Genomic DNA, 12,475 nt, shown 5'->3' on the forward strand with positions numbered 1-12,475 from the left:
TCTTTTCCGCACCTTTTTCACTTTCTCCGTACACGTTCTAACTTGATTGTCGGAGGCGGAACTCCACCCAATCGAAATCTCCGTTGTTTTGCAGGTACAGACGCTGGCCAGTGTTGGTGACGTAACTCTCCCGAGGGACACAGAAAACCCTGAAACAGTACTCTATTTATATTCTTGGCCAACTTATGAATGAATACAAGCTTAATCTTACAAATATTTCTCAAGCCGTATACACCTAGAATGAATAAAGAGTTAAAGACTTACTAATCTTTATTGTCCGTTAAGGTGTACTTTCAACGAGGTTTGTTATCATTAAATGTTGCTATTGTCCAAAGAATGTGATCAGCCTGCAACGATGACGAATAATGTGAAGGAAGGGCTGTGTGCCGCGCTCTACATGTTGTGTGCTGGGTGTTGTGTGCAAGCTTTGTTTCGTGTACTGCGTGCTGATGCAAATTTGGTAAGATATGAACGAAGAGAAAAACAAGAAAAAGCAGGCTAAGATATGCATTACTTCAACTCATCCTAAGTAACACCCTCAAATTAAGGAAAAGTGTGAGAAAATGCTTGCTATGCATTCTGTAGTGCTTAACCCGTTTTCTTTCCTCGTGTTTTCCCTCTCGTTTTTCTTGTTTTGAGGTCATAAAGTGTGTAAAAGCAAACTTGTTAATGTATTGAACACATTTATAGCATTTTAGGACTATTAATGATTATCCTTAAACTTAACTAAGAAGTCATTTTGATGGGTAAATTGTCTGTTTTGACTATAAAATTAATGTCCACATTATTTGTACTTCTAAAATAGAGATGATTCCTACTTCCTCCGTCCCTTATTGATAGTCCCTTATGGCCAATTTTAAGTCCCAAAATAATAGTCTCATTTGCTTTTTTCAAGTACCATTAATATTAATTTTTTACCAAAATGCTCTCCAATTTGCAACAATATTTGTGCAAATTTAATTTTTCCATGTATTTTTATTACTTTTTCTCTCTACTTTTTTGCATATCCAATATAAATTTATCTTTCCAATGTACTTTTACTACTACTTATTTATGTTTATTAATTCCCGTGAAAATTGCCCATAAAAGACTGTCAATAAGGGATAGGGGGAGTATGATATTACCATTAATGTCAAATTTGTCCTCAAGTACTTATCTCGTTTTCTACTGCCTATAAAACCATCACCCTGCATTTTGACATAATCACAACACTTTCACTAAGATAAACTCAATTCACAAGAAGTTACTTCTTTCAATGAGTACCTATTTTTCCTCCCAAATAAGGGTACTAATGAAATCCTACTACATAGCAATTTTGTTCTTAATGCTAAACTTAGTTGTAACAAATTCTACTAAGTTACCTTCACAAGTAGATGTAGGTGCATCTCCTGTTTCAGCCATCTTTGCATTCGGAGATTCAATAGTCGATTCAGGAAACACCAACTATCTTGCCTCCATTGCAAAATCAAATTACTGGCCTTATGGTTGTGACTTTCGCCAAGGCCCATCCGGAAGGTTTTGTAATGGCAGGACCGTGATTGACATACTCGGTAAGCTATGTGCATAATCTGCCGTATGATATATTATTCTTCACATTTTTTCTTAATGTCACTTAATTTAATTTGTTTAATAGGAGAAAGGCTAGCCATACCTTATCTTCCAGCGTTTGCAGACCCCGCTGCCATCGGCTTAAGAATTATTAGGGGTGTCAACTATGCTTCAGCAGGTGCTGGTATCCTTGATGTTACTAGTCGACATTGGGTAATTTCTACTTCCTCCGTTTTTCTAAGATACACTCAATTTTTCATTACCAGATCTATATTTTCATGAATAGTTTCTTATGTTAGCTGACCTCAAATCATTTTGGGACTAAGGCTTTGTTGTTGTTATGCAGGGTAATCGTTTTAGCTTAAGCCAACAAGTATTAAACTTCGAGAGGTCTTTGGATCAATTGAGGAACATGATGACCGGAAGGAATATGACTCAATATCTGGAAAAATCTGTAGCATTTTTGGCATTTGGAACCAACGATTACATCAATAACTATCTCATGTCTTCATATGATTCTAGCTACAACTACAGGCCTCCCGAGTTTGCCAATCTTCTCCTCAACAGTTATGCTCGTCAGATTTTGGTATACATACTTATACTCTCGTCCTGATTTAATAGTCACATATATATACGGTTAAAAATGTCAAATTTCCTAAAATAATACAAGTGGTTGTTTAAGCGATACAATTTCATATAAGGTTGAACAATGTCAATTATTTTGGACACCAAATTAAGAATATAATGTGTTTTCTTGGATTCTTTAATGTAACAAATTAAATCTAATAACGTATACACCTTTCCTTTGGTAAGGCGTTATACAATGTCGGATTGCGAAAATTTTTCATAGTAGGATTAGCGCCTATTGGTTGCACACCAAATCAGAAGGCAGCAAGACAAGCACCTGAAGGGAGATGTGCGGACTATGTCAATCAGATTATAGGTACCTTTAATGAAGGGCTGCGATCACTCGTGACACAGCTTAATGCTAATCATCCAGCCGCAATCTTTGTTTATTTCAATGCATATGGTGCTATGGGGGATGTACTTAACAATCCTGCTGCCTATGGTAAGATTTCTTAAATCATCTAGTTGTAAAAATATTGACCATAATTTATTATGTTAACCAATTAGTCTAATACATAAATTTCGATATGTAAATGCAGGATTTTCGGTTGTTGATAGGGCGTGTTGTGGATTAGGAGAGGTTACATGTTTGCCAAACGCAATTCCTTGTCCGAACAGGAACCAGTATCTGTTCTGGGATGCTTATCACACCACAGAAGCCGCAAATGCTATACTAGCTCAACGTGCTTTCGCCGGACCTCCTTCTGATTGCTATCCTATCAATTTCCAGCAGTTGGCTCTTATATAATCTTAATCAACAATTTCAAACATATGCTTTGTTTCCTTTAGTTTCAGTACCTGGCTTATGATATAAAAGACTTTTGTACCCTGGAAAGTAGTTTTGAGAAAACTTTGAGATGAGAAATTAAAAATAAAACAAGCTTACCATTAATCCAAACATTACATTGTTTCGCACATAAAACAACATAGTTCATTCAATATTCGTAGTCAATTCCAACATGATCACAAAAAAGCTCTTAGCCAATTTTTCTAACACACAGATTGCAAACCTTAAGATGAACTTGGCCTTAATCTTCTTCTAAGTCACCAAATGCGCATTGAGGGCAACATTCCATTTTGTTTTCAAGTTCTCTGCTGATTGTGGATCACATAACTCAGAATACATCTTAGCAACAAGGAATGCCTTAATGCTACCATAGGTAATCAAATCATCAGAAAAATCACCATAACGAACACCATTATTCCATAGAATGTGTCTAGGCTTCACCACCTCCCTTTCTGGCCCAAGTAGTGTCTTAGACAACTTCCCTAAGTCAAGCTTCGTAAACCCTCCACTGTATTTAGGATCTCCAAATTTTTCTTGCATAAAATCTCTGATCTCAACTTGCTTAGAAATCAACAGATCAGTATCGCTTTGGAGCTTCTTCAAAACAGTGTCTATCCCTAACCCCACAACAATGGTTCGATCACTGCTTAGGAAGTCTTTAAGAAATTTGGGTAGTTCGCAGGGTTTAAAACCTTCTTTAAGATGAAAGCTATCCTTCGGTTGCATCTCAATTTCCCAGAGAAGACATTGCTCACCCACACATAATATGATTAAATCATATGGAGCATTTTGTTTGTACCCTGAAATTGTGAAATCAGACCGAATCACAAAAGTTTGTTAATTAATTTAAGCTACTATCATATAAAGAAATCACATACAATTAATTTCACATAACAATCAAGTTAATCTCATAGAAACCAGCACTAAGTCTCAATATAAATAATCAATCATGGATTCATATGATATCATATTCTGTTTTTCAAGGACTTTTGATAACTATCCACTCATAGAAATATATCTTTATCTAGATAGTATTTAATAGATTAATTATCTTCTCTTTCTAGACTCCAAATATCATCATAACGTGTACAAGAAACCATTATATTACAAGAAAATGAGCAAATAAATCAATCCCACAATTAGTCCGAAAAGATCTCATATACTCGTATAATTACACATCATATACTCATAAATTACCCTAAAAGTTTAATCAACCTCGTTGACATCCACATTATTCACATATTTTTCTATAAAAAATACCTATTATGGTGCTATAGAATATGCTACATTTGGTTAAGCTATATTCTTATTATATGGTAAAAAACTTTAAACAACAGATCAGATAGTATAAATTCATGATAAAACATAGAATTGAAAGGCAGGATTTGCGTACATTTAACCTGCTTAGGCTTAAGGAATATCTGTGCTTCACCATCAGAATGGTCGACTTTCCGAATTGCGCAGAGGCTAACAACAAGGGGTTGCTTCTTGTTCCTGTTTCGATGAATCTTTTGAACATGACTGACCCACTCCTTCGCCTTCGACTGCGACTGCTCCGCCCATAGATAGAGTTTCCTTGAACATGTAGCCGTGATTTTGTCTTTCCCATGGTGATCAAATATGTGTTGCCTTCGCGTTCGATGTCAATGTTCATGGCCATCTTTGCTGTTTGATTAATTTCCTGCAATATTTTTGACAAAGAAAGAGCAAAGCAGTAGCAATTTAGCATCATACTATAATCGAATAAGAACAAATTAAATACTGCAGCAAATTTCTGACTAGACATCTTGCTCAGACAGTGGCAACTTCGTTTATGAATTTCTAATCAAAATCACTTTCGAAACAAACAACCGAGTAAAACCCTAATTGATTAATGCTAGGCGATCTTCCCAAAATGAACCTCATTATTTGTACGAGTTGCATCAAAGAATGATAAAAAAACCTAAAGATTACATACAGTTGAACCGAACAAAAACAAGCATCGTGAAAATTTCTGAAGAAACTTGAAAAACTAGGGTTTTACAACGACATAGTTGATGAAACAATTGGGCGTAAATTCAACAATTTTGATGCAATTGAACGTAAATTGAACAGTATATCAGTAATTTCTGATTAGAGTGTAATCAAAACCCTCGAAAATATAAAGAGAAATGTACCTGCAAATTGATGAGCGAACAGAGAAGAAGCTTCGGTGAAACTTGTCAACTCTTGGAATTTTTTACGGGTGTCAATTTTTTACCAGTGAAATTCTGTATCTGAAATGAAATTCTGGATTTGTCAAAAAAAAAACAAAAACAAAAACAAAAAAAAAAAAAAAAAAAAAAAAAGTGAAATTCTGGAAACCGCTTTTACTTCCACCTATAGAATCTACTGGAAGTCTGGAGAACGCTGCGGCGCTAATTATTTTAGGGCCTCTAAAAGCCAACATGAAGGGGGAGGACCATTGGGGGTGTTAAATTAGAGGTGTTGATTAAGTGAACTGCTATTCGTGGGTTCGTAAATTACAGGGTGACGCTCCATTTTTAGGTAAAATGACATTTTTGCTCTTGTGCGTATTTTTTCTATATAAGGGTTCACCATGAGTCACTTTATTTACCGACAAGCTAAATAATATTTCCGAGCCCACCACTTGTGTTAAAAAAATCCCGAGCCCCAAAAATTCTCGGTCCCACCATTGTACGGTAATCCCGAGGAATTTAAAAATCCCAAGGTAGAAACGGAAAGTGTACCGATCGGTGTTTGACGATGAACAACGACAACGTTCACACGCCGGAGGGTTCGTTGGAAGAATCTGTGAGTTTTTCGTAATTTTTTTTTTTTTGGAAAGGGGACATCCGCCCAAAAAATCCGGATGTTTAAGTGCGGATCCGCCCAAAATTTCCAAATCTCCCACTTAACATCCGGAAATTTCATCCGGATTTCAACATCTGCCTGAAATTTCCGGATGTTAAGTGGGAGATTCGGAAATTTTTGGCGGATCCCCACTTAAACATCCGGATTATTTGGGCGGATGTCCCATTTATATAATTTTTTTTTATTTTTTACGTAATTGTCTTTTTATTATTTTTATTATGAATAATAGTTATATTAGTTTATATTATGTATTATTTGTTAAAATTATGTACTTATTATTATTATTATGGTTATTTTTATTATTAATTTTGTTAATATTACTAAATTTTTGTTATGATTATGATTATTATTAATATTATTATTACTATTGTTGTTATTATTATTAATATTATTGTTGTTGTTAGTATGATTATTTTGTTGTTTGTGGATGTTTATTATTTTTATTGTTTTGGTGCGCATAAATTGGGTTGCGTAAATTTTGTTGTTTGTAATTGTTTTTTATATTGTATTATTGTTATTGTTACTTTTTTTTGTTAGTATTACTTTATGTGAATGTTAGTTATTGTTATTATTATTATTATATTAGTTATTATTTGTTAATGTTATGTAGTTATTATTATTAGTATTATTATTGTTATTGTTATTGTTATTATTATTATTATTATTATTATTGATACTATTATTACTATTATTATTATTATTATTATTATTATTATTATTACTATTATTATTATTGTTATTATTATTATTATTGTTGTTGTTGTTGTTGTTGTTGTTGTTGTTGTTGTTGTTGTTGTTAAATTTAAAATACTAATCCTTGCACGTTTTATTTGTTTGTGTTGTAATTTTATCGGATTCGGAGGTTGAAGACGGCGATGACGTTGTGAATTACAGTGCACATTTTGTGACAGACACGGTTTTTCTAACGTTTGAGGATGCAGTTATATGGGCGGATGCTGTTGCAATAAACCTGGGATTTATTTTGGTGAAATCGTCTTTCAACAAACAGAGGGATGGTCGACCATATCGATATTTAATATGTGATCGGGGACGCAGGAGTAAGGCGAGAGATCTTGAGAACGCAATTCGGAAGGACACCAAAACCAAGGGCATTGGTTGTTCTTTCTACATCAAGATATGTTATGAGTTCATCACCAATACTTGGGTTATCCGGGCGAAAAATGATGCAACTGGGACCCACAACCATCCAATGATTGCGTATCCAGAGGGTCATCGTAAAATTAGTGGGTTGAGCCCGAATGCGAAGCAGGTTGTGCGTGACATGACGAAGTCTAAGGTTGCACCGCGTAACATCATGGCGACTATTGCGGAGCAATTTCCTGATGATCATCCAAACATCAGACACATCTACAACTGCCAGAATGGCTTCAGAGCGGAGATGTCTGATGGGAGAGGAGTTGTTCAACAATTTCTACATTTGGCGAGACAGAGTCAGTATCTTTACTGGGTCATGTCTGATGATGAAGGCGTTTTATAGCACGCCTTTATGGCGCACCCAGTCATGGTAGACATCCTACGGACGTACCCATATGTGATCGGCATGGATTCCACTTACAAGCCTAACCGATACGGGATGCCGTTCTTTGAGATAGTTAGTGTGACACCGACAAATCAGAATTTTCTTGTCGGTTACGTGTTCATGCGCAACGAGTGCACGACAAGCTATCGATGGGTTTTGTAGAGGTTGAGAGACGTGATTGGGTATGATAAGGAGCCGTCGGTTTTCTTGACAAACCGTGAGCTTGGGCTATGTGCTGCATTGAGGGAAGTGTTTCCAGGGACCTCGCACTTACTTTGTCGATGGCACATTAACAAAGATGTGGAGGCTCGGGTCATTGCTATGTTCAAAAACAAGAATATCGGTGCGTCTTTCAAAAACGGAACATGGAAACGTATCATGGACGCTGCAACTGAGGACAATTATGAGGCCGCTGTAGATATAATGAAAGATAAGTGGGCAAGTTATCCAGCAGTGATACAATATGTAGAGAACACATGGCTTTGTCATAAAACGAAGTTTGTGACATTTTGGACAAACCAAGTTCTACATTATGGCAACACCAGCACTTGCAGAGTTGAGAGCCAACATTCGGTCGTGAAGATGTGGTTTGATTCCTCAACAGGTTTGGTGTTTGGTTATTGTAGTTCAAGTATGTACTTTGTTGTAGGTATTTGAGTTATAAATCATAATGGTTTTTTTTTTGTAATGTGCAGGTTCTTTGGATACCGTATGGGCTCGAGTTCATTGCCACATTGGTAATCAGATCATCGCAATTCGTAATGGTTTGGAAACTTCTAGGTCGAAGATAGGTCAAAAGTATCGACAGTTGCCACTGTCACGTATAAACGGGAATGTGTCTCAGCATTGTTTGAAGGTTCTCGATGAGGAGACAAGGAGGATGAGGGAGCTGAGTTATCAAGTGCACGAACGATGTGGATGTGCAATGCGTGTGACCCACGGTTTGCCCTGTGCTTGCCAGATACATGATTCGCTAGTTGCTGGGACATGATTGTACATTAGGCAAATTCACCCGTTCTGGAGGACCTTGGTTATTGGTGATGGTGATGACGGGACGGTGCCTGGCAATGACTCGACCGCGGACGCCGCACATTTTCGTTCTCTGATGGATGAGGTAATCGGTAGTGATCCTGCTGTTCTTCGAAATGTGTCTCGCATCATTGAAGAGGAGCTGCATCCGGATCATTTTGATCTCAGAGAGCCTGTTGTAAACCACCAGGTTCGTGGTCGACGAAGAAACAATGATACAAGACGTGATTGTTCTTATTTTGAACATGTAAACCGCCAATACACTGAACGTGGTGCACGGCAAACATGTACGATTAAGTGTTGTGTTTTTCGCATAAGTCAGCATTTACTAAACTATTAACTGAACCCTGAATTTGTAAATGACATTAGCCTAAGCCATTATCGACACTCGCTTCCAGGGCCGATGTTGCCTTACATCACAGGATGGAAGGATGTCATAGGCGATGGAAACTGTGGGTTTCGTTGTGTGGCCGAGTTCTTCTTCGGTGATCAAGGGCGATGGTATGACGCTCGAGAAACAATAGCGAATGAGGTCCTCGGTTATCGAGCCCTTTATGAGAGGATTTATGGGCTTGGAAGACTTGAGATTAATGTGGAGCGTATTCGATGGGACAGTGGGGCGGTTGATTCCCGTCATTGGATGGCTGTAATTCAAGATTTATTTCCTATTATGACTTGGTTCAACGCAGTGGTTATTATTCTTGGTGTAGGGCAAACACCAACCTGCTACTACCCATGCCTCACGATATTGCCGTTGCGGGCAAGAAGGGGGGTCACGGCACCGGAGCGAGAGTTTGTCATCGCAACAGTTGGGGGCTCACATTTTATTTGTATTGAACTTGCACCAGATTCGCTACTTCCCCTGATTGCAGGTTGGTGGACTGAGAACCACGACCCAAGTGTTGACGGTTGGGATCAGCGTTACGCAGCTAGAAGGAACATGTGGGATGCCTTAATTAGATACTGAACATATTTTTGTACTTTTCATTTATGTTAAACAATTGTAGTTATGTAATTTGTAACGAAATTAACTTAATTAAACAAAGTTTCAACAAAACCACAACAATAGTTGTTCAATCCTTAAAATACATGACGAATAAATAGTATATGTACGAAATGCGTACAAGTCAAATAAAAATTACAAAAAGCAAGTTCACAACCCCATCATCGCCCTCCAATCAGCTCGTAGCGCCTCAGCCATTGCTCTTGTATCACGCGACAAGCTCGGATACTCCTCCAGTGTCCTGTTGATGACCTCCATGGACCGACCCATCCACTGCAATTAAAAAAACAACATATTAAATAATTCACAAGTTTTTCTAATCATAATTATAGTACAAAAAAAACACGAGTACTTACATAATCCGTGTTAATTCTCTCTAGCAGTGCGCGACTCTCATGTGATGACGTAACTGGAGAAACACGAGGATGAGAAAATCGGTACAGCCACTGCATGTAACCAGGACCGACCGTAGGAGCACCACCACCAAGTCTGCTGAGGGCACCTACCACGACACTGAAAGATACACCAGGGACAAACCGAGTCCACATCACATATGTCATCTCTGGTGGAAAGTCAACTCGATACATCTTCAAGTTCGTCGGTCTCTTTGCCTTCTCAGGCATGATGATGGCTTGTGGAATGCCCTGGACGTATCCAAGTTGTCGAACCACTCGATCAGGCATATATGGCTCAATGATGCTACGATACTGGATGCAGCTAATGAAAAGAGTAGCAAGCACGCGTCGTGCTGGATCAACTCTGTACGGTAGCCAGTTAACTTCATTGTCAGTCAGATGATCCAACCTAGCACGAAAAGTGAGGAGGCGCTCCATGCTCTTGTTGGGGCACCCCAACCCGACATCCCAGGCGGACGCACGAGGAACAGTAAGCTCTCTGGTCAAGTTCCTCTGTTGAGGCCGAAAACACGGAAAGTACTTGTAGATCCACGCCTGCAGAACCGTAAGACAGCCGGCGATAGAATCAGTATCTTTTCGTGATGTTGTACCCAACTGCCGGTACATGTATGCTAGCATAGCAGAACCCCAGGAGTACTCATTAATCTGAGCATCCTCAATAAAAAGCTCGTTGAGGAAGGCAGGATGAGTACGGTTTCCACTCTTGTCCAAAAACAAACATCCGCCAAGTACTAACCACAGGTACACCCTGTAATGGAAACTGAAGGGTCTCTGCGCCTCCAAGGTCGACTCCATTATCCTCTCAGTCAGCACCCCACTACCCTGCCATACGGTTTTAGTACCGCACTTCTCATCCAGCTCTTCCACAGTCATATCCAAGGTAATCGAGCACGCGTCCCGTAAAATGTCCGTGCAAGGCGTAGTGGAAACCATGGAACCATCAACACGAATCCCTAGAATACGATACACATCATGCAGCATGATCGTGATCTCCCGAAATGGCATATGAAACATGTTCGTGTCTGGCTGCCATCTCTCAACAAAAGCAGAAATCAAGGGCCAGTCAAATCGCCTGAACATGATCCCGGGTAAGTGAGATAGACCACTGCCATCAATCAGTTCCAAGTGCTCCCGCGCAAGACGACCTCGCCAGTTACCCAATACAGAACACAACTGTGTCCTGCTCAAACACCGCAGAACATTTCGCTCCTGTCCACTCCATATGTAGGCAGCCACGTGACCCCTAAAACTAGGAATAACAGTACCATCCTCAGGCCCACCTGACATCGGCTCCTACACCACCCATGACTTTGACGAGCTGGTAGAAGCTTGAACTGGTTCACTACTACTAACATATCTCCCATGGTCACCCCTATAAACGGTATGATAATCATGAGGGTTTTACTCTGAATCTCGACTAGCATGACTAGCTCACTCGTCGTCCTCATCGTCAGATATAGGCACTCTACCCGACGAGTACATGGGGGCGCTCCCATCTGATTGGTGCTCCCCCGACCAAGTACCAGCAGTCCCATACTGCTGCTCATGATGAAACGGTGCCTCCGAAGGTCCTGCACCACCTAACTCCCTCTTAACAGACGCATTCAAACGTCTTGATCTTACATGATGAGGACCATAACCCTCAATCTGCATTAAATAAATAAGTACAGAATCATATTTCAATAATAATTCAAATTCAAAAATATCAAATCAAAACTATAATAAATCAAATCAAATAAACAATAATAACAACATTACTAACAATAACAATAATATTATTCTTACAATACTAATATACTACTAACAATAACAACACACTAATAACACACTACAAATAATTTCAACACAATAATAGACCAAATCTAAACTATAATTAACCACAAAATTGCCAAAATTAAAATGCAACAACGACAATACCACAAAAAAAAATAACAATAACAATAACAACAATTTAAGTCACCAACCATAATACATAACAACAATAACAAATACCAATACAAACCAAATAAATTTTACATAACAATAAACACAATACATAACAATAACAAACTTATTAAAATGTAAATCAAGAATTATTGCAAAACTAAAACTCATGGAAAGAAATATTGCAAAATAATAATTTTTGCAAAACTAAATCAAGAAAAAATACATAACAATAATTATTGCAATACTAAATCAAGAAAAAATACATAACAATAATTACTGCAATACTAAATCAAGAAAAAAATTATTCTTTTAATGCCACAAATCAAGGAAAGAAATATTTTTAAAATAAAAATTAAAAAAAAATAATGCAAGAAATCAACGAAACCGAGGGAAAAAAGAAAAAAAAATTAAAAAAAATCTGGAAACCACCACTTCCGCATAGAAATTCTGGAAGTGGCTGAGAACTTCCGGAAATTTCAGGCGGAAACCACCACTTTCGCCTGAAATTTCCGGAAGTTCTCCTTCACTTCCGGAATATCCGGGCAGATGTCACGGTTTCCAGATTTTTTTTTTCAAAATTCAAAACCTTAAAAAAAAAAACTCACCGGTTCGCAGCCGCTAACGCCGCCACCACGACCACCAAACGTCAGCCTAATTCTTCGTCCGTCTCCCATTGTCGGATTCAACGCTTGATTGCTAGATTTGATTGTGTTTGAGTAACCTTCAACGTTTTTGGTTTTTTTTTA

At 38.0% G+C, this 12,475-nt stretch overlaps 4 protein-coding genes across 4 annotated transcripts; 2 read left to right on the forward strand and 2 right to left on the reverse strand.

Moving 5' to 3' along the window:
• Nucleotides 1-1,157: 1,157 nt before the first annotated feature.
• Nucleotides 1,158-2,948, forward strand: LOC110739106 (GDSL esterase/lipase At1g71250). The gene is made up of 5 exons (XM_021919557.1): nt 1,158-1,550; nt 1,634-1,761; nt 1,895-2,134; nt 2,362-2,617; nt 2,715-2,948. The coding sequence occupies exons 1-5, from the start codon at nt 1,256-1,258 to the stop codon at nt 2,921-2,923; spliced, it is 1,128 nt and encodes a 375-aa protein (XP_021775249.1). The 5' UTR covers nt 1,158-1,255; the 3' UTR covers nt 2,924-2,948.
• A 248-nt stretch (nt 2,949-3,196) lies between these two features.
• LOC110739107 lies at nt 3,197-4,592 on the reverse strand. Its single transcript, XM_021919558.1, has 2 exons — nt 4,356-4,592; nt 3,197-3,762 (listed from the first exon to the last, which is right to left on the reverse strand). The coding sequence occupies exon 2, from the start codon at nt 3,686-3,688 to the stop codon at nt 3,215-3,217; it is 474 nt and encodes a 157-aa protein (XP_021775250.1). The 5' UTR covers nt 3,689-3,762; nt 4,356-4,592; the 3' UTR covers nt 3,197-3,214.
• Nucleotides 4,593-5,707: 1,115 nt separating this feature from the next.
• LOC110739101 lies at nt 5,708-7,313 on the forward strand. Its single transcript, XM_021919553.1, has 2 exons — nt 5,708-5,755; nt 6,678-7,313. Exons 1-2 carry the CDS (start codon nt 5,708-5,710, stop codon nt 7,311-7,313), a joined length of 684 nt encoding a protein of 227 aa, XP_021775245.1.
• A 2,224-nt stretch (nt 7,314-9,537) lies between these two features.
• LOC110739102 (protein MAIN-LIKE 1-like) lies at nt 9,538-11,090 on the reverse strand. The gene is made up of 2 exons (XM_021919554.1): nt 9,744-11,090; nt 9,538-9,660 (listed from the first exon to the last, which is right to left on the reverse strand). The coding sequence occupies exons 1-2, from the start codon at nt 11,088-11,090 to the stop codon at nt 9,538-9,540; spliced, it is 1,470 nt and encodes a 489-aa protein (XP_021775246.1).
• Nucleotides 11,091-12,475: the final 1,385 nt, after the last annotated feature.

The sequence above is a fragment of the Chenopodium quinoa genome, unplaced genomic scaffold, assembly GCF_001683475.1.
Source record: "Chenopodium quinoa cultivar QQ74 unplaced genomic scaffold, ASM168347v1, whole genome shotgun sequence".
Classification (NCBI taxonomy): Eukaryota; Viridiplantae; Streptophyta; class Magnoliopsida; order Caryophyllales; family Amaranthaceae; genus Chenopodium; species Chenopodium quinoa.